A 19,933-nucleotide genomic window follows, 5' to 3' on the forward strand; every position below is an offset into this window, starting at 1 on the left:
AGGAAATTTAACCTATTAATTAACAGCAAGATAAAGGAATAGGGAAAAAAAAGCATAGCTGAATATTTGACTTGTGTTTCGCAGAATTAGTTTGCTGCATCTCTTCGTTTATCTTTGGATCAAATATTAATATTTATATGATCTGTTTAAAGTATAAAGAAATGTCTAAAATATTTCAAGTGCCCTGTCATGTTTTACACTTTCTAAAATTTAGTCATCTTGTCCCTGTTGCTTTATATTGTGTCCACTTGCCTTAGTAAAAAAAAGAAGTTTCTTAGTATCTTAAATAATATTATTTTTTAAAAAAAAAAAATTGTCCCAACAGTTCTGATGTGAAAATAATTACCAATTTAGTATCGGTCATCATACTTCAAAATTTCGTCCAAACATGAAAAACAGTATATGCACTTGACAAGTGTATTCTTTGATAAAATAATAAATACTCTTGTCACGTACGTTTATTATTTTATCAAAAAATACTAGATTGGTAACTAACATTATCCAATATTGTTTTAGTCATGTTTTAAGAGAAAAAAAAAATTAATTTGACCCCTGAATTTCTTGATTTTGGCCAGTTTAGTCTTTGATTTTGGCCAGTTTACCACTGAACTTTTCAAATGGTTTAACTGAAGGGTAAATTTGAGCCAAAAGATTACATTTTTAAGGAAAAATGAACCATTTTGAAAATTTTGTGGGAGAATTTGAGAGAGAAAAAAAAATTAGGGGCTAAATTGACCAAAATCAAAAAGTTGAGGGGCCAATTTGGCCTTCCCTCCTTTAAAATATAATATTTTTTAAGAAAACCTCCAGCACCTATGGTAAGAATCGATCTGTGATGAGAAATTAAAATTATTAAATTTTAATGTTGGATATTAGGATTTAGGTGTTTTATTTTTTAGGGTAATAATAAATTATAGCTAGGATAATTATAATAGGTAGTTAATTATTTATCTTATTTTATTTAGATCTTAGAATGTTTAGATTTTATCTTATATTTATTTTGTGAGATAATTGCAGGTGGATGGGTTAATCATATTTTAAGAGTTTTAGGTGAGATACTTGCATTGTTTTGCCTCTTCCTGTAATTGGATTTTCCATTCCCCAAGATTTTCTGAGAAAAATGAAGGAACAGCTTATGAAAGGTTCAGAGAGAAGTGAAGAAAGGGAAAGGGCCTTGGATTCACACCCAACAACATTCATCTCCTCATGCCCACTCTCTCTTTCTCTCTAACCAGTTGGTTGGTTCAGTTGCCTCCATAGGCAGTAGCAATTTTCATTTAGCTTGTTTTGGGCTATATCTCAATATTACTCTTATCTGTTACACAAAGTCATACATTTTTGCTTTTTGCTGGGCATAAGACATATGTTTTTAATTGTACTGGTCAAATTATATTTGATGATCTAATTTAATTTTAGTTAGCCAAAACATACAAATTCAAATTGAGAAGAAGAGGAGTTTTTTTTTTTTTTTTCTTTTTTTCTTTTTCTGTAATTAAGAACTTATGAAACTAAAAAAAATTAAGTAAATAAGGTCCAAATATCTTAGTTAGGGAATATCTTGAGCTAACACTCAAAGTTAAGATATTATGTGATTCGAATAAAATTAGAAACACTCAGAATGAAACACCAAAAATTTAGAAACTAGCTAAAGAAAACAATCAACTTCTTATACACTCCCGAGGCAAATTTCACCTATGAAATAAAACTCAACTTAGAATAAAATCCTTAAATATTAAAGAAAAAAATCGATCCCTAACCAACTGAAGGATTTGATTAGACAAAACAGTCACAGCACAAAGATTGGTTGTTAAAGATTTTCACCCAAATAATTGAAAGTAACATTCAGAATAAGCCTATAACAAATCCTCCAAATTGATCTAGAACACCATATAGAAGCTGTCCAAGCAACTCTTCCAACAGTTAATAAATCCGCCCCCAACATATTTCAAAACCGCCCATGAATAAATACAACCTTCCCCCCATCCTCATGAAACAGGAAACAAGGAACCTTGCCTTTATGAGCAGACTTGACCAATGGTTTTATGAGCAGAATCTAACCACTGGTTTTTATGGCCAGTTATGTTGAACTCATGGTGTCTGTTCTGTTGCATATATAAATTGAATGTATCAACAGAGAAAGGAAAACAAGCATTTGGCAGAACCCTCTTTTTGTTCATTTGAATTTACACGGAAAATTATAAATACACAACCACCCTTGTTCTGCTGTTCACCACCAACATTAGTACATAACCCGCATGAGTAATAGCAATCTTTCTTTCTCTTCAAAATGGGCTCTATGCAGGCTCTCAGTTTTCAGAAACTTGAAATCTCTAGCCGAAGTATCGAGTATAAAGCTTGTTGAGGCTCATTGACATCGAAAAACCCAGAATTGAAGATACTGCTATTTCCCAAAGTGGCTTCAGATGAAGCTGCAAGGAAATTTAACTATTTTTTACAGAAAAATACGGGGATAAGGAGAAAAAAAAAACATAGCAGAATATTTGACTTGTTTTTTCACGGAATTGGTAAAAGGGAATACGTTGACTATAAAGTTCGTGAAATATATATTTCTAACTTTATTTAGCATCAGCTTGCATCTCTTTATTATCTTTGGATAAAACATTAATATATGATATATTTGAAGTATAAAAAAATATCTAATATCTTTTCATGTCCCTGTCATGTTATGCGCTTTCAAAAATTCAGCGTCTTAATCATGGCACCTGCAGTTTTTTAAAAATAATATTACCCTGACAATATCAGATTGAAAATAATTACCAATCTAATACAGGACACCAAACTTAAAAATTTTGTGTACGTGTGGGAAACTATAAACACACTTGATAGGTGCATTTACAAATTTGTTTCCAAGTGTACTTTTTGATAAAACAAAAATCGCTCTTAACAAGCGCGTTTACTATTCTATCAAAATTTACATTTGCGTGATGTGTTTATGCATTTGGCTTTCTCAATACTAGATTAATAATTAAAATCAACCTAATATTGTTTCAATACGTTTTTCAAAATAATATTATTTAAAAAACTCTGCCTCCTATGGTGGGACTTGATTAATATGGTGAAAAATTAGATATTAAATTTTAAAGTTGGATATTAGGATTTAATTGTTATTTATATTTTGAAATTTAGATTTTTAATGAATTTTAATTATCTTCTTAGGATAACAATTAACTATAGCAGGGTAATTACGATAGGACAGTTAATTATTTATCTTATTTTATTCAGATTTTAGATTCTTAGATTTTATCTTTTATTTATATGTTGAGATAATTATATTTAGCTTTATTATATTTTAGTTAGGATTGAATTTTTACCCATAAATAGACTTACAATGGACTCAAGAAATCTCTCTCTCTCTCTCTCAAGCTTCTTTTTCTTCTTTTCTTTCCCCCTCCCCCCCAATCTCTTCGCTTTTTTCTTGAAGCTTTGTCATCAATCTACAGAGCAGTTTTTCTTTTTGTTCTTGTTCTACAATTAAGGTGTGTAGAGGCATCTTTCCAATTCCTTTCTTTTCTTTTTTATTTTCCTTTTGGTTTTTTGTTTGTTTTTGGTTGGGGAAAGGGGAGTACGGACGTTAGCTATGAGCACCAAAACAAAACAAATCATATGATGACAATTTAATGATTGGTAGAAGTATGACTCACCAAGGAATGGAAGAGGAAAATAACCATAGCCACAACTGCAAATTCAAGAGCCGCGTATCTCCACATATAGTCAATCGCTGCATACAAGATAGTTATGATCAAGCAGGCCATACCACTAATGAAACAAAAAACCAAAAAAAAAAAAAAAAAAGTGTATTTTTGGAGAATTGACTGTACCAATTATGACTGCAAATATAGAAGACAAAAGGCCCAAGAAAAAAGCGCAAGGGAAAGCAACCAAAAACGCTTCATTTCTCATGTCATCAACCTACAAAAGAGAAGGGCATAAAATAAAAAACTACTCTGCTGAATTTTAACAGGGACATTGCGAATCTTCAGCATAACTCTGTAAGGACACCATGCCAAGGTTGAAAAGGTGAATCTAGTGAGATAAAAGAATTGACAGTAAGTCATGCATGCTATGACATTGTTCTTAGTCAAACTGCTGATCACTGTTCATGGAGATGATTCAGTCGGCCATTAAAAATAAAAAATGCTTTCTTTCCACAATCCCCCTAAAACCATTTTTCATTCTTTTTTTCTCCATTTTAGAGGGGATTGGGAATCCAAAATTCTGCTCTTGAGATCAGTTCCTCTTTGTAATATGGCTTACACAAGACGTAGTTCAAGCCTGAGTCATTCAGGATTTAATATATCACATAAAAAATTGCAAGCATTGAACCTGCAACAGGCCAATCCAGTAACCATAATTCATGAATATATTTCTTTTACTTGGTTGCAGATGATAGAAGGAGAAGATTCCAGGACACAAGAAGTGTCCAACCAAAGTAACAATAAAGATGTTCTATTAAGATGAGATTGCATACCAGTAGGAACTCAAGAAAGAAGAAAAAGAAGAATGCGGTAACCAGCGCAACATTTAGAAAGTCCTCCAAGACACTGCAGAAAACATCCATAAATATCCTTAATAACTTGATATATATTTTTGTATCAGTTTATCATGGATAAAGTTCTAGAACAAGTGATGACTTATTATGGTATTAGAGCATTTGTTCCAGTAAATCCTGGATTCAAGTCTTGTTATGTGTGTTTGGTCCCAGTTTTTATATTCATGTTGAACTCTTGTTGTGTGTTTTGATGCTCATTGAGTTGTTTAGTATGCCTCCATGCAAGCTTGGTTGCACATGAGAGGCAGTGCTACAAAAGCTTAATATATTTCGTTTGACCTTTTCTCTAACAATTTCAGCTTTCTGGACAAGTTGTATCCAGTGCTTTTAAAGGCCCTATGCGCACTCAAGTGCAAAGGCCTTCTAGAGCTTAAGCACAAAGTGCAAAGCACTAGTGCACGCCCAATTGAAACAAAGTACAAATGTTAGAAAAAGGAAAGAGATAATGTAATAACTGCAACTAAATTACTAGATAATACTGTCAAGACAAAAATCTATGCTAAAAGAGAACAAGAGAGAGTCTTTTAATTCATTTTCAATTATCTAGTCTAGATTTAGGAAGTCATTTTCACTGTTGGAGCTATAGTTCTCATCATTTTCCTCATCAGAACAGCATCATTGATGCTTTATGGCGCCAGGTGAAACTTTGCACCTGAGTTTAACTCACCTTGTTATATCTGAACTCTCATCAGAGAGAGGCCTTGATTCCGGAGCTTGAAGTGATCCTGTCTGCAAGAATAGCAATAAATCAAATTACAACATGAGAAGGCCACGAGCTAGATTTTAGAAAATTCCAAAGTAATGCAATTAAAGCAATCTACATTGGCTACCTTAGATGAGAAGAAGGTGATTTTTTATCACAAAACAGAGTTCCCAACAAGCAATCTACATGTGGCAAATTTTTTTTAATTTTTTTTTTTGTTATTTCTGAGTTATATATAGCAATTCCCTAGCTGTAACTAAAGGACATAAAGATGGCTTCTGCCACTGAGATATGAAGGTTCCTTTGTTTAGCAGGTATAACTCAACGAATTCAAGAGAAAAGTGTAGCACTTATCCACAACACAATGTCTTATTAATAAGCACTGCCCCCCCCCCCCCCCCCCGGAAAATATATATATAACAACAGAATTAAGATTGGATCCTTTCTTTCAATTTGGATTATTATGATAATATTTATTTTTCTGCAGGGTAGTTGCCTAAAATAGTTTCCTGCAATCAACATCTATGTGAGCCCCTTTGCCTCCAAAGTGCATAAAATAATGTCAACATTTCAAACCAAGTGATGAAAAAGAACTCACATTTGATGCACTTGCTGAAATAGGTGTGGAAACAAAAGGGGATGGGTTTGATGCAGGGGTGAGAGGCTCCGAAACAGGTTCCAGGGCTGCCTTATCCTCCAAATTTAGGAGAGGGGTTCTTTCACTTTCACATTCTTCAAACTTCTTCCTCAAGCTTAAAGCCTGAAGAAGGCCCCCAGATGAAGAGCCGCCATTCATACTATCCTGAGACTGCAACAAGTCTTTTCCACTTTGGCTACTCCCAGAACCTATGGGTATAGGAGGTCTTTGTAGAGATACATCTGAATTTATGACTTCTCCAGTTTGAATCCCATTCTCAAGATCTCCCTGCATGCAACGAACATTTCCAAACCAAATAAGCTATAAGGACATCAAGACTATCCAAATATAGAAAATTTATAAAACACATTACACAAATGGTCCAAAACCGGAATGCTCATTCCAAGTTCTACTTGATTAACCATTCGACATTTCTGGAATGAACAGGTAGTGGCTTATTTGGATAAGCCATGTGTTTTGGGGTTTGAAATTGAGATACCTCTTTGAGGAGTTTAATGTGATACTTTCTTTTGCAAAGGATGCCAAATTGAAATTTATTTGCATATTTTCACTAAAAAATGAATCCTTAAAGTCAGCAAATTTGTGAGAACCACTGTTTCATTCCAATAATGGCCTCCATATCAAAATACTTCAGATATAATCAAATACTCCGAAAAGAAATGCTAGAAAAATTGAACAAAGAGAAGCAAGAAACTTGAAATAGAAAATTCTGGTACTTTGCAACTAAGCATCTAAGCCTAATCTCAATTGAAACAGCAGGCAATAACGCCTTTAAACCCTTAACAACCCGGAAGTTAACATGATCTATGAAGTTGGACCGCTATATAGAGAATATCCATAAATAAATAAAATAAACACTAAACAGAGAGTTTCTGCTAGACGAAGCATATCAACAGAGGCATTACATATCTTCTATCCTATTCTGTTATACAAGCAAACACTCGTTTTTAGTGTTACCAAACATCGAAACTCTGTCAATATTATGTTCACCAAAATGCCCTTCAATTCATTAATTCATTATCCTCTTTCTCCGTCAAGACACCACACACATAATATTACCTCCAATAGCTATCTCACAGTGTCAATAAGCATCTAAAACTACCCATTGTTTTGATAAATTATAATCATTTCATTCCTTGCATAAGATTAATTATTTGTATTAAAAAAACAATAACAATGGAAAAGAAACACTCAAAAATTTTAGTTGTGCAATCAAGAAATTAGTAATATATATGCAAAGAATTAGTAACATTTTTCACGAAATTATGAACTCATCTTTGAAAATTAAAAACCCTTTTACATAGCAGAGTAGTTATAATTTTAGAAGGGGAGAGAGAGAGAGAGACCAGGGGAGCATCAACTTCTGGAGCAGAAATGGAGATTTCGTGAGGTGCTTGCATTGTTGTTTAGCGTCTTCTTATAACTGGGTTTCCCTGTCGTCGAGATTTTCCGAGAAAACGAAAGAGCAATTTATGAGTGAATTGGAGAAGTGAAATAAAGGATGAAGTTGGGCGAGATTGAAGCAGTCGGAGAGGGGAGAGACGAAGAAATGGCCTTCGATTCACACCCAAAAGGGATACATATGATCGAAGAAAGAGAGAGAGAAGCAGTGTGTGGGTTTATTGGAAAACTACGGCCTGGCGGTGCGTAGCGGTGCTTCTCCCGGAAGACGACAGAACAGCATTCATCAGCAGCAGCCAGCTGCCCCTTTCTCTCCCTCCCTCTCTCTCTCTCTCTCGTCATGCTCACTCTCTACTTTCGACGTCACCTCTCTCTCTGGCGCCAGGTCAGTTGCCTCCATCGGCCGGCGGTTTTGATTTGGTTTGTTTTTGGCTTAATTCCACAGGCACCCCTAAATTCCAACCCAATTTCACTTCTTACCCCCAAATTACCCCTCTCTGCTGCAACAGGAGACTTATCAGAAAAGAAAAAGTTACAGTCAGGTATACATTTTTTATTGTAATATTCAATTTAATTTTCGGCTTCCAAATTATATAAAATTCAAATTGGAAGGTGGGAAGTTTTTTTCTTATGTTGGTTGAATTTATTTGTTGATTTTGGTTGAATTTATAAAAAAATAAAATTTCGTAAATAAAGTTTAAAAATTTTAATTAAGATATTTTTTAAGCTAAACGTCTTAAATTAAAACAAATTGAACTAGTCACAAAGAATTCTACTTCAAAAAGAATCCTTAAATATCATAGAAACAAATAAATTTTTAACCAATTTAATTAGACAAAACAATTAGTTGCTAAAGATTGATCATTTATTTTCATCTAAATAAAATTGAGAGTAGTATCTACAATAATAAGTCTATAGTAAATCCTCCAAATTGATTTAGAATATTATTTAAAATTAGCTCGAATGATTATTTATAATAGTTAATAAAAAAAAAAGTCACTCTTATTTTCGGAGATGATTTTTTTTTTAAAAAAAAGGTAATGGCATTCCCCTTTTAATAAAAAATCCATAGAACACTATTTTTAGTATTTTTTTAATTATTTTATTAGAGTTAAGACATTCTTATTAACTATTTTTTTTTTTTTCGTTTTTTCAAAATGTCAAGTATAATTTTTCGTACTTGTTGTAGTGTTTGTATTAATTTAGAATAAGTCTCCTATGTTCATTGATTTACTTTTTTTTATTTTTTGAAATTTTTTATGACATTGAGTTATTTTAAATTATAAAAATAAATAAATTTTTCTGTACGTTTAATTGTGTTAAGAGAGTTGCCTATACCTAAATATTTAACATCCTGTTGCATACATACATGTGTTATGGTAATTGTTAAAATTTTGTTGTTACGCACCTCTTTATTTTTTAAAAAATATAAAATTATAAAAAGCAAAAAATTAGAAAAATAATAAATTTAAAATATTAGTCAATTTAAATAAGAATATAATTCCAAAATAAAAAATAATTAATATTTTGAATTAAATACTAGAATTGTAAATCCTACCAAACCTTATTAAAGAGATGGGAAATTTTCATTCTTTGCCACAAAACATCTCATTACAAGTAATGCATTACTCTTTTGATCTAATAACAATTATTTATTTTTTTATTTTTTTTTGGGGGGGGGGGGGACTCAATTTTAGTTTTTTTGTTTTCTTCTTTGTCTATATCTATATTTATTGCTTTAAGTTTCAATTCCAAAAAAATAGAAAATAAAGTTTTCATGAATTGTCTAGAGGTATATATAGAAAAAAAAATACAAAAACTTTTTTTGTATAAATTCAATCATAAATTATTTTGCTTTTCAAAAACAAAGTAAAATTTAAATGATTATTTTGTTATTCATTTTGGTTGGTTAAATTTATCCCCTTGTAAATATTTTCTATTTCTAACTTTGCCTGCAAAATTTAAAATATCCTATGAATATTAACAAGTAAAGAATGCAAGATAAAATCAACGTATAAATACAACATTAGTTGATTCTCACAAACTTAGTACACCTTTGTAGCAAAATCTAATCACTAGTTTTGTTGGTTGGTAATGTTGAACTTGTGGTAGATGAATATATCAACAAGCAAAGAGGCTAACAAGCAATTGATAGAAAACTTGGTGCTTATTATCATTAACTCTTTTGAATGTATATGCAAAAATTGTATATACACAACTAGCATCAGTGCAAAACTAGTATGAGAAAATCGAAACCTTTATTTCTCCTCAAAATCAGCTTTATGCATGGCTAGAGTTTCAAAAACTTGAACTTTGTAGTTGAAGTACGAAATACAAAGCGAGTTGGGACTTATATTGACATGTCAAAACCCAAAAAAAACACTGACAATTGGTCAGAGAACTTGGATCGAAATCTGAAGCCAAACCAGTCCAAGTCTCAGACCAATTATCAGCGTTCCTTCTGGCTTTTGCAATGTCAATGAGCCTCAACTAGCTTTATATTTGACACTTCAGTTGGAGAGTTCCACGCTTTTGAAAACTCTAGCCCTGCATAAAGCTGATTTTGAGGAGAATGAATGATTTTTATTTACTCATACTAGTTAAACACTGATGGCGGTGTATCTATAATTTTTCATATGCATTCAAAAGAGTTAAAGATAATTCTCGGACCAATTATCAGCGTTCTTTTGGGTTTTGCGATGTCAATGAGCCTCAACTTGCTTTATATTCGTACTTTAGTTGGAGAGTTCAAGTTTTCAAAAACTCAAACCCTGTTACGATCAAATAAAACTGCAAGAGAAATTAATTTTATTTTGCGACAAAATATAGGGATGCAAAATAAAAGGCAATGAAACAAACCATATGATATCAAATCTAACAATTGTTGGAAGTATGACTCACCGAAGGAATGGAAGAGGAAAAGAATCATAGCCACGAGGCATAAGTGCAAATTGAAGAGCCGCATATGTGCTTGCATGCTTGATGGCTGCATAGTAAACAAAGTTACGATCAAGCAGGCCATACCACTCAGAAAACAAAAAGGCATTCACGTTTAATGTATAAAAATGTAATAGAAGTGTCAGGAATGGGACGGGGACCAACCATCTTCCTCTACTCATTGCGGGTATTAAAAGGCACGCAATCTTTACTTGCTTGGGTCCAAGGTCACTTGACTTAGAATTTGACCAACTCTAAAGTTATTTGGTTTGACATCTTATGTACTAGCTCTCAGAGGCCTTTATGACTAAACTAGACAAGATTTGGGCTGAGAGGTGTCACGAATCTAAGAAGCAGTCAAGTAGGAAAGAGTTGGCATGAGAGGAACACGTAAAAGGTTTTTGACACTAGCAAACAGATGCAACAGGTACATTGTGAGGTCTTTAGCATAATTCTGTTGAGGTAGAAAGGGTAAATCTAGTGAGTTAACAGAACAGATAACAACTATGCATGCTATACCTCAAATCATCAGGATTTAATCTGTCTAATGAACATCGAGCCTGCCACAATCCTAGCTAGTAACCATAATTCAGGAATATATTTCATTTTCTTAGTTTTGGAGGAGAAGTGTCTAACCGAAGTCACAATGAAGACGTTCTTATAAGATGAGATGGCATACATATAAGTAGGAACTCAAGAAAGAAGAAACAGCAGAATGAGCTAATCAGCATGAGTGTCACAAAGTCCTGCAAGAAGACGCAGCAGTAAACAACATGGATAAATATCTTTAAAAACTTGATCATATATATTGTTGTACCACTTTATCATAGATTAAGTTCGTGCTTTTGACACCAGGTGAAAATTTGCAGTAAATCATCATTCACCAGAACAGCATCATTCGTGCTTTTATGACACCAGGTGGAAATTTGCACCTTCCACTCACCTCATTATTTCTGAACAATCAGAGAGAGACCTTGATTCTGGGGCTTAAACTGATCCTGTTTGCAAAAACAACAACAAATCAAATTACAATACATAAAAAAAAAACCTCCAAAAGGAACACGATTAAAGCTGAGATTAGCAACGTACTGTAGAAAGGCAGTGAATAAGAAAAATTAATACATTGGTTACCATAGTTGAGAAGAAGGTGCTTTTTTATCATGAAACATGGACTTCTCAGCAAGCAATCTACATATAGCAATTCACTCGCAATAACTAAAGGACATAGAGATGGCTTCTACCACTGAGACATGAAGCTTCTTTTGTTAACGGGTATAACTCTATGAATTCGAGAGAAAAGCGAAGCACTTATCCAGAGCACAATGTCATATAACAATACGATTAAGATTGGATACTTTCTTTCAATTTGGTGTATTAAGATAACATTTGTTTTTTCTTCAAAGTTTTACCAGTTAACTTGTGGCCCAAACACAAATCCAGGGTATTTTCCTAAAATAGTCCTCTGCAATCAACATCTATGTCAGCCCCTTGGCCACCAAAGTGCATAAAATAACTTCAACATTTCACACCAAGTCATAAGAAGATTGACGTACATTCGATATACTTGCTTAAACAGGTGCGGAAACAAAAGGGGACAGGTTTGATGCAGGCCTGACGGATGCCAAAAAAGGTACTCTAATCGTTCACCATCACATTCTGTGAACTTCTTCTTCAAGCTTAAAGCCTGAAGAAAGCCCTCAGATGAAGTGCCACCAATCATAGTGTCCTGGGATTGCAATAACCCTTTTCCGCTACAGCTACTTCCAAAACCTATGGGCCTAGGAGGTATTTGAAGAGAGAGATCAGAGTGCCTTGTCCCTGAATTTACGACATTGCCAGATGGAATCTCAGTTTCAAGATCGCCCTGCACGCAATGAACATTTCCAAGCTAAAAAAGAGAATGCTTATTCCTAAATAATGGTCAAAATACAGGAAATTTATAAAACATATTGGCTCTCTCTCTCTCTCTCCCTTGCCAATTGCCTCCATGGGTGGTTTACTGGTTTCTATTTGCTTTGTTTTGGGCTTAATTCCACAGGTACCCCTCATTTCCAACCCAATTTCACTTAATACTTTGAAGCCACCTATTTTTCAAAATTACCCTTCTCAATACATTTAGATATATATTCAACCTAGAATTAGGACTCACCAAGAAATGGAAAAGGAAAAGAATCATAGCCACAAGTAGAGTACAGGGATTAATATTCAACCCAGGATTACAGTGAAATTTTACTCTCTTTTTTTAACGGCAGAATACAGGGATTAAAACCAAAAGCAACAAAAAGAATCATACCATAACAATTTAACGACCGGTAGAAGTAGTGCTCACCAAGAAATGGAAAAGGAAAAGAATCATAGCCACATGTGCAAATTGAAGAGCCGCATATGTCCATATATATTTGATCACTGCATATTAAAAGAATTACAATCAAACAGGTCATACCACTTGAAAAAAACTTTGGGTATTTTCGAAGATTAGATTGTACCAAATGGACTACAAATGTAGATGACACAAGGCCTGAGCTAACAGCACAGGGCAGAGCAACCACAAATGCATCATTCTGAATGTCATGAACCTACAATATAAAATAAAAAAACTGCGTACTGTTTTTAATTTTATTGTAAAAAAAAAAAAAGGAATAAAAGCTTTGGGTATGAAACCAGCCATCTTGCTTTACTACTCATTATGGGTATTAAAAAGCTCATTCTTTTTGTAGGTACCCACTTGCTTAGGTCCAAGATCACTGGACCTTGATCCGCTTGTTTGGGTGTATCCTTGACCCACTTGCAACTTGCAAGTCTCTAAGGTCAGTTGGTCTTTAACCCACTCGCTTGGTTTCAAATCTTTGGCAAAGTTACTTGGGCACTTAGAATCCTTGAGATGGCCTTTCAGGTGTTCCCTCTTTTTTGGGCCATTACCATCTTGTGGTTTGGTGGCTAGAAACTACAAGCTTGTAGCAGACTTAATCCTACTCCAGTTACTTTTGCCCATGACCAAGTCGGGAAAGAGATAGGGTATCCAAATTATCCCCTGCAGAGGGAGCAGCTCAGCCACCAAACTTTCTAGACCCTTGTCCAACCTCATTCAGATTTTACAGGATGTTGTAGAGAGACCTGACTTTGGCTTATTTGTGGGAAGTTTGTCAGCACTCCTCCCCTAGCACTTAAAAATTGGTAGATGGGTTGGTCAATGGACGATCAACTTGATGTAATTCTACTCAAGTTCTCTCTATCCTCCTCCTAAGTGCTTTGGTCTGCCTCCAGCCCCGCCATAAAAGAAACATGCACAAAGAAACCTTGCATGCAAGAAATATTCAAAACAAACAATTTGGCCTACCGACTGCAATGTTCCTGTCTTATAATTTGACTAGTAAACTCTACGTTCTCTAATTCGACATTTTGTGTACACTAAGAAACACTAAATGAGAGTGGGAAAGAGTTGGCAAGTAAGCAATTCATGTACAAGGGTTTTGACACTAGCAAATAGATGCAACAAGTACATTGTGAGGACTTCCAGCATAACTTTGTAAGGCCACTATGTTGAGGTAGAAAAGATGAATCTAGTGAGATAACAGAATTGAAAATATGTCATGCATGCTATATTCAAAATGCTGATCACTGTCCGTGGATATGATTCAGCTGACCATTAAAAATAAAAAATGCTCTGTCTCCACAACCCCCCTAGAACCTTTTTCATTCCTTTTTCTCCATTTTAGAGGGGACTGGGAATCCAAAATTCTGCTCCTGAGATCATTTCCTCTTTGCAATATTGCTTACAGCAAGGGTAGTTCAAGGTTGAAGTAATTTTGGATTTAATTTGTCTGATGAAAAATTGCAAGCATCGAACCTGCAACAGGTCTATCCAGTAATCATAGTGCAGGAATGTATTTCTTTTTATTGGTTTTAGGTGACAGAAGGAGAAGTTTCCAGCACCCGAGAAGTGTCTAACCAAAGTTACAGTAGAAAATCATGTGATTACAATTTTGTATTTAAGTCTATAATTAATTTTATCCCTAGGTGACAAGTTTTTCTTTCCTTAACCAAATCAGTTTTTTCTTCAATTAATTTTGTATTTATTTTCTAAGTAGCAGTTTTTTTTTCTATGTATAACTGCCACCATATGAGTAGTTACTTATTTATGTATAAATTTGTCCAATTTAAATAATAAAGTAAAGGAAGTTATTTCTGTCCAAAAATTACATGGTATCAGAGCAATGAGACGGAGGGTTAGAGGGAGAGAGAGCGCGGTGAAGATGGTGAAGTTCTTTCCCAAGAGAAAACACTACCATCATCGGCCACTACCCATCTCCTTCATCTCTAATTATCTCCTTTATCTTCATCTGCCATTGTCGTAGTCACAACCGCAACCGTCACAGTCGTTGTCACCATTGAAGGGATAATCGAATAGCCACAAAGCTGTGTTGGAGAAAGCGAAGGGCCGTCGAATAGAGATCAACGGGGAAGACAAATAGGTTTGCCTCACATAGAAGGACGGTCACTCACACTAGAGAGGGTGATTCACAAGGGCTCGACCAAGAATAGCCAAGAAGTCTCACATCAAGGCATTTTCCATAACGCTAAATACCCTAAGAGGGTCATTCACAAGGACTCGGCCAAGAAGCCTCATGTCAAGGCGTTCATCAAACAAACATCAATTTCCCTGAATACTACCACCCCAACAACAGTCATAGTGGCTCAGAAAGGTAATTTCCTTACTGTACATAAGGTTAAAGTGGTGGACAATCAAGTGTAAAAAGCATTGTAAGGTTATTGCTTCATCCCAAGTGTAAAAAGCATTGGAAGGGTTACTGCTTGATCTCCTGAAAAAGTACAGAGTGGTTATAGATGAGCCTTATAAAAGCTAGTGTAAAGGTTGTAGTTTGTAAAAGCTACTAAAAGGTTCCAGCTGAACCTGTGAAAAGCTGCATGGTAAATGTCTTCCTCCACAAGATGGCACGAGATTTGGGATAGCACAAAGAAGAAGTATTCCAATCCTGAAGACACATCAAGTTAAAGTAAATTTCATTCTCCATGAGACGGCATAAGAAATTTGGAATGTAACAAAGGAAACGTACTTCGACACTAAAGACACTGCAAAGGCGTTGTCAAGTAGACCTTTTAGTTACCCAATATTATATTCATCTAACTAGATATTGGTAACAACTCAACATGTTCAAAGTGATCTAAATAGACAGGCATTTCATAATGAGAAAAATTGAAGGTGGATAAGGATCTATCAAAGACTCAATTTGAAGATGTGAAGATCCAAATTGCGCTTCCCTAATATTTACAGCCTACCTTGAAGATGTGTGTAGAAAATCATGTGATTACAATTTTGTATTTAAGTGTATAATTAATTTTGTATTTAGGTTTACTATTATTTATTCTCTAAATGGTAGTTTTTTTTTTTGTGTGTGTAATTGCCTCTATATGAGCAATTACCATTTTGTGTATAAATTTGTCCAATCTGGATAATAAAGTGAAAGAAGTTGTTTCTATACAAAAACTACAATTACAATGAAGATGTTCTATTAAGATGAGATGTGATACCAGTAGCTGCTCAAGAAATAAGAAATAGCATATTGAGCGGATCACCACGAGCATCGCAATGCCCTGCAAGACACTGCAGAAAACAACAGGCATAAATATCTTTAAAAAACTTGATTTATACTGCTGTATCACATGCATGAGGTTCTAGGACAAGTGATGACTTAGCGTGGTGTTAGAGCTTTTCTTCCAGTAAATCCCAGATTCTGTTTCTTTTTATGTGTTTGATCCCTTTTTTATATTCATGGTGACTCTTTGTTAACTTTTGTTCTGTGTGTTTGTTGCACCTTAAGTTGTTTAGTATGACTCCATGGAAGCTTGGTTGCAAGAGAGGTAGTGTTAAAAAGCTTAATATACATCATTTGACCTATTCTCTAACAATTTAAGCTTTCTGGACAAGTGGTATCCATGAAAATTTACATCAAAAACAAGTATAAAAATGAGGAAAACAAGCTAGAGTGAATTCATGAACAATACTTGTTAGTTTTATTCTTTTCCCACAGCACCGAACATGCTGATCATAAATTCTGTTCAAGCAGGGATCATTCAGCTTAGTTTTGATGAATGAAAACAGCTCCTTAAGGTAATCAGTTGATAATAAAGATTAAGCAAGACTTGCATTAAAAAAAAAAAAAAAGCTAGCCACAGCATGATGTTAGATTCTCACTGACTTAACTCCTGATTATGAAACAGGGTTATTCAGCAAATAAATCATCAGAATGGCACAATTCATGCTTTATGGCAACAGGAGAAACTTTGAACGTTACTTTTACTCACCTCATGCTTTATGAATTCAAATTCTGTGGATTATGGCCCAACATATTGTTTATTTGCATGGAAGTCGGTGCTCGAAGCAATATTACTGGTAAGTTGGAGATTTCTTGCCCACAGACATCACATTGCTTCCTTCCTCTCATCCTAAACCACTTTACAATGCATTCTTCATCAATAATACCTCTAAGGGAACCTTTGCAACTGCATTCCATCATGAGTGTATTTCCTTCATCACATGCCCCATAACAAATCCCCCATATTGCTTCCTCTTCAGGAATCTCCTCATCATTCTCTTCCAACGGAACAGGAGTTACTTCATCTGATTTGCAAAGGGGTTAAAGTTGGAAAATAAGAGGCAAGAAAAAAATAAGAGACATAGTGATTATAACAATCAAAGGGATTATTTTAATGCTCAAGGATGCAGCTGTAAGCTGGCAAGGTCTCCAAAGCCAAACCAACATATGAAGTAGGTATATTGGGGACAGAATGGGTTTGCCATAACCCTACCAAATTTTACTTGTAGTGGATTCTGTTCGAAAATCTCAAATCCCTTTTTTTTTTTTTTTTTTTTTGCTCCTAGAACCCATATCCACCCTTTAAAAATTAAATAGGTTTTGATGAGCATGTTGGCTCATGTAACTGAGGGAAATAGTGAACTGTACAATTGTCAAACATATTATTCTTATATATTGAATATTTTGGCCTTAATAAACATTTAATAAGGTCATGTTTGGGGGTAAAAAAGGTCATAGCCAAACCCGAAAGTTGTAAACCTCGGAGAAATTATGTCATGAAGAAAGGGCTTAGCAATAGAAGTTCTATAATGCAAGAGGAACAAGCAATAACAATGACATGGTATACTTGCACTCTACATACCATCAAAAGTATCCATTTGGCCATTCTCTCCATGGGTAGCAAAAGAAAACGATCTCACAATAACACAATTTCGCCCAGGGACAGAGAGAGACCTTGAAACCGGAGCTTGAACTGACCCTCTCTGCAAGAGCAATGATAAATCAAATTACAATATGTCAAGCCTACAGACTAATTATAATAGAAAAAATAACAAAAACAATGCATTTAAAGCTGAGATTTGTGATGTACTGTAGTAGGGCAGTGAATAAGAAAAATTAATACAATGGCTACCATAGTTGAGGAGGAAGCGCTTTTTATCACAAAATAGGGAGTTCTCAACAAGCAATCTACACATAGCAATTCAGTAGCCGTAACTACAGGACATAATGATGGTTTCTGCCACTAGAAGTGATGCTTAAACAAAAGAAGCACTTATCCACACAGACATGATGCATAATTCAACGAATTCAAGAGAAAAGCACTTATCCACAGCATAATGGTGTATAATAAGAATAGCACACAGAAAGCATATAACAATACAATTAAGATTGGATCCTTTTGTTCTATTTGGAGTACTAAGATAATATTTATTTTTCTTAAAGTTCTACCAGTTAACTTGTGGCCCAAAAATGCAGGACAGTTGTCTAAAATACTTTCCTCCAATCAACGTCTGTGTGATCTCCTTTGCCACCAAAGTGCATGAAATAATTTCAACATTTCAAACCAAGCAATGAAAACGTACACCCAATATACTTCCTGAAACAGATCTGGAAACAGAAGGAGGCAGGTTTGGTGCAGGCTCTGAATTTAGGAGAGGACTTCTTTCACCATTACATTCTGTGAACTTCTTCTTCAAGCTTAAGGTCAGAAGAAAGGATGAAGTAACACCATTCATAGTATCCTGATACTGCAATAAGCCTTTTCCACTGAGGCTACTTCCAAAACCTATGGGCCTAGGAGTTATTTGAAGAGAGCGATCTGAGCGACTTGTTCCTGAATTTACGATTTCTCCAGTGGGACTCCCAGTTTCAAGATAACCCTGCATGCAGCGAACATATCCAAACCAAAGAATTTTAGAAGCTCATCCGGACTATCCAAAACTAGGAAATTTATGCTAAACATGATACACTAGTGGTCCAAATCCCAGATTGCTCATAGAAAGTTCTACGTGATTCACCATTTAACATTTCTTGAGTGAACAGGTAGTGATTTATTTGGATAAGCCACGTGGTTTTGGGTATCAAATCAGGATACCTCTTTGAAGAGTTTAATGTTATACATTGTTTAGTAAAAGATGCCAAATTGAAAAGATTCCCCCTGTCGTTCACTTGAAAATGAATCCTCCTTAAGTAAATAAATAAGTATTATATAATAACATGGTAATAAATTGCACAAAAATATATTTGCGTTTGCAAAATATTGGATTTTCCAGGAAAGGATGTCTTACTAAAAAAAATCTGTGAGAACCATTGTTTCATGTTCAGTGCTGCTATGCATAAATCACTTGGAAAATAATGGACTTCACACGAAAATACTCCACATACATTCAAATTAAATACTCTGAAAAGAAATGCTTGAAAAATTGAAGAAAGAAAGAAAGAGACTTAACATGGAAAAATTGGGTACTTCACAACTAGCCATTTAAGCCTAATCTCACTTGAAACAGAAGGTAAGAACACCTGCTAAGCAGATTGGAAGTATAATATGATCTATGAAGTTGGAACACCACTTAGAGAATATCCAGTAGTAATTAAAATAAATACTAAACAGAGACAGTTTCAGCTTATGAACAGATGCATTATATATATAATATATATGTACAGAGAGAGAGAGAGACCTGGGGAGCATGGTCTTCTGGAGGAGAATTGGAGATTTCTTGAGATGCTTGCATTGCTTTGCCTCTTCATGTAATTGGATTTTCCATTCCCCAAGATTTTCCAAGAAAATGAAGGACAATTTATGAGAGCTTCAGAGAGAAGCATAAGGTTGATCGGATAGAATAGAGATAGACAGCATGGATTAGGAAAGTACAGCCTGGCTGTGCGGTGCTTCACCCAGAAGATTACAGAACAGCATTCATCAGCAGCCAGCTGGCCCTCTCTCCTCATGCCTGGTCTCTTTTTTTGTTGTGTCTCTGCCTAGTCTCTTTTTTTGTTGTCTCTCTCTCTCTCTCCAGTTGAGTTGCCTCCGTCAGCAGTTTTGATTTAGCTTGTTTTGGGCTTATTTCACTAGGCGCCCCTCATTTCCAACCAAATATCACTTGATACTTTAAAATGACTTATTTCTGAAAATTAGTCTTGCCAGTTATAATAAGATAATACATTTTTAAATGTAGTAGTCAAATTATTTATTGATCTTATTTAGTTTTAGAGAGCCAAAATACACAAATCCAAATTGGGAAGGAAAGAAGTTTTTTTTTTTTTTTTTTTTAATTAAGAATTAAGAACCAAAAAAATAAAAGTATATAATTTAAATCCAAAGACCTTAG

The 19,933-nt window shown here is 34.5% G+C and overlaps 2 protein-coding genes across 7 annotated transcripts; both read right to left on the bottom strand.

Moving 5' to 3' along the window:
- Positions 1–1,869: 1,869 nt before the first annotated feature.
- LOC127811044 (uncharacterized) lies at positions 1,870–10,896 on the bottom strand. Of its 2 annotated transcripts, none has more exons than XM_052350747.1 (7): positions 10,234–10,896; positions 5,872–6,198; positions 5,238–5,299; positions 4,490–4,562; positions 3,840–3,930; positions 3,663–3,739; positions 1,870–2,429 (listed from the first exon to the last, which is right to left on the bottom strand). In XM_052350747.1, exons 2-7 carry the CDS (start codon positions 6,067–6,069, stop codon positions 2,331–2,333), a joined length of 600 nt encoding a protein of 199 aa, XP_052206707.1. In that variant the 5' UTR covers positions 6,070–6,198; positions 10,234–10,896; the 3' UTR covers positions 1,870–2,330. The 2 variants fall into 2 exon arrangements, with proteins under 2 accessions (XP_052206707.1, XP_052206706.1); XM_052350746.1 differs by lacking the exon at positions 10,234–10,896 and adding an exon at positions 7,278–7,671.
- Positions 9,335–19,714, bottom strand: LOC127811046 (probable E3 ubiquitin ligase SUD1). 5 transcript variants are annotated; one of them, XM_052350751.1, is made up of 11 exons: positions 19,283–19,573; positions 18,188–18,484; positions 17,467–17,587; positions 16,594–16,909; positions 15,820–15,892; positions 15,182–15,263; positions 12,599–12,675; positions 11,823–12,133; positions 11,213–11,267; positions 10,949–11,015; positions 9,335–10,318 (listed from the first exon to the last, which is right to left on the bottom strand). In XM_052350751.1, the coding sequence occupies exons 4-9, from the start codon at positions 16,596–16,598 to the stop codon at positions 11,231–11,233; spliced, it is 585 nt and encodes a 194-aa protein (XP_052206711.1). In that variant the 5' UTR covers positions 16,599–16,909; positions 17,467–17,587; positions 18,188–18,484; positions 19,283–19,573; the 3' UTR covers positions 9,335–10,318; positions 10,949–11,015; positions 11,213–11,230. The 5 variants fall into 5 exon arrangements, with proteins under 5 accessions (XP_052206711.1, XP_052206712.1, XP_052206709.1 ...); XM_052350752.1 differs by having other exon boundaries at positions 10,906–11,015; XM_052350750.1 differs by having other exon boundaries at positions 10,234–10,318; positions 10,906–11,015; positions 11,213–12,133; positions 19,283–19,574.
- Between the last annotated feature and the right edge of the window lie 219 nt (positions 19,715–19,933).

This window comes from Diospyros lotus, chromosome 10, assembly GCF_014633365.1.
Source record: "Diospyros lotus cultivar Yz01 chromosome 10, ASM1463336v1, whole genome shotgun sequence".
NCBI lineage: Eukaryota > Viridiplantae > Streptophyta > Magnoliopsida > Ericales > Ebenaceae > Diospyros > Diospyros lotus.

Coding starts and splice junctions, on each gene's coding strand:
- LOC127811044 (XM_052350746.1), bottom strand. CDS start 7,331: ATGCAAGCACCTCACGAAATCTCCATTTCTGCTCCAGAAGTTGATGCT. Junction 6,199..7,277: donor CAGAAGTTGATGCTCCCCTG/GTCTCTCTCTCT, acceptor CGTTGCATGCAG/GGAGATCTTGAGAATGGGAT. Junction 4,563..5,237: donor GAGAGTTCAGATATAACAAG/GTGAGTTAAACT, acceptor TGTTTTCTGCAG/TGTCTTGGAGGACTTTCTAA.
- LOC127811046 (XM_052350748.1), bottom strand. CDS start 19,336: ATGCAAGCATCTCAAGAAATCTCCAATTCTCCTCCAGAAGACCATGCT. Junction 17,588..18,187: donor TTTCAGGAAGTATATTGGGT/GTACGTTTTCAT, acceptor TTGCTCTTGCAG/AGAGGGTCAGTTCAAGCTCC. Junction 16,910..17,466: donor CCAAATGGATACTTTTGATG/GTATGTAGAGTG, acceptor TTTGCAAATCAG/ATGAAGTAACTCCTGTTCCG.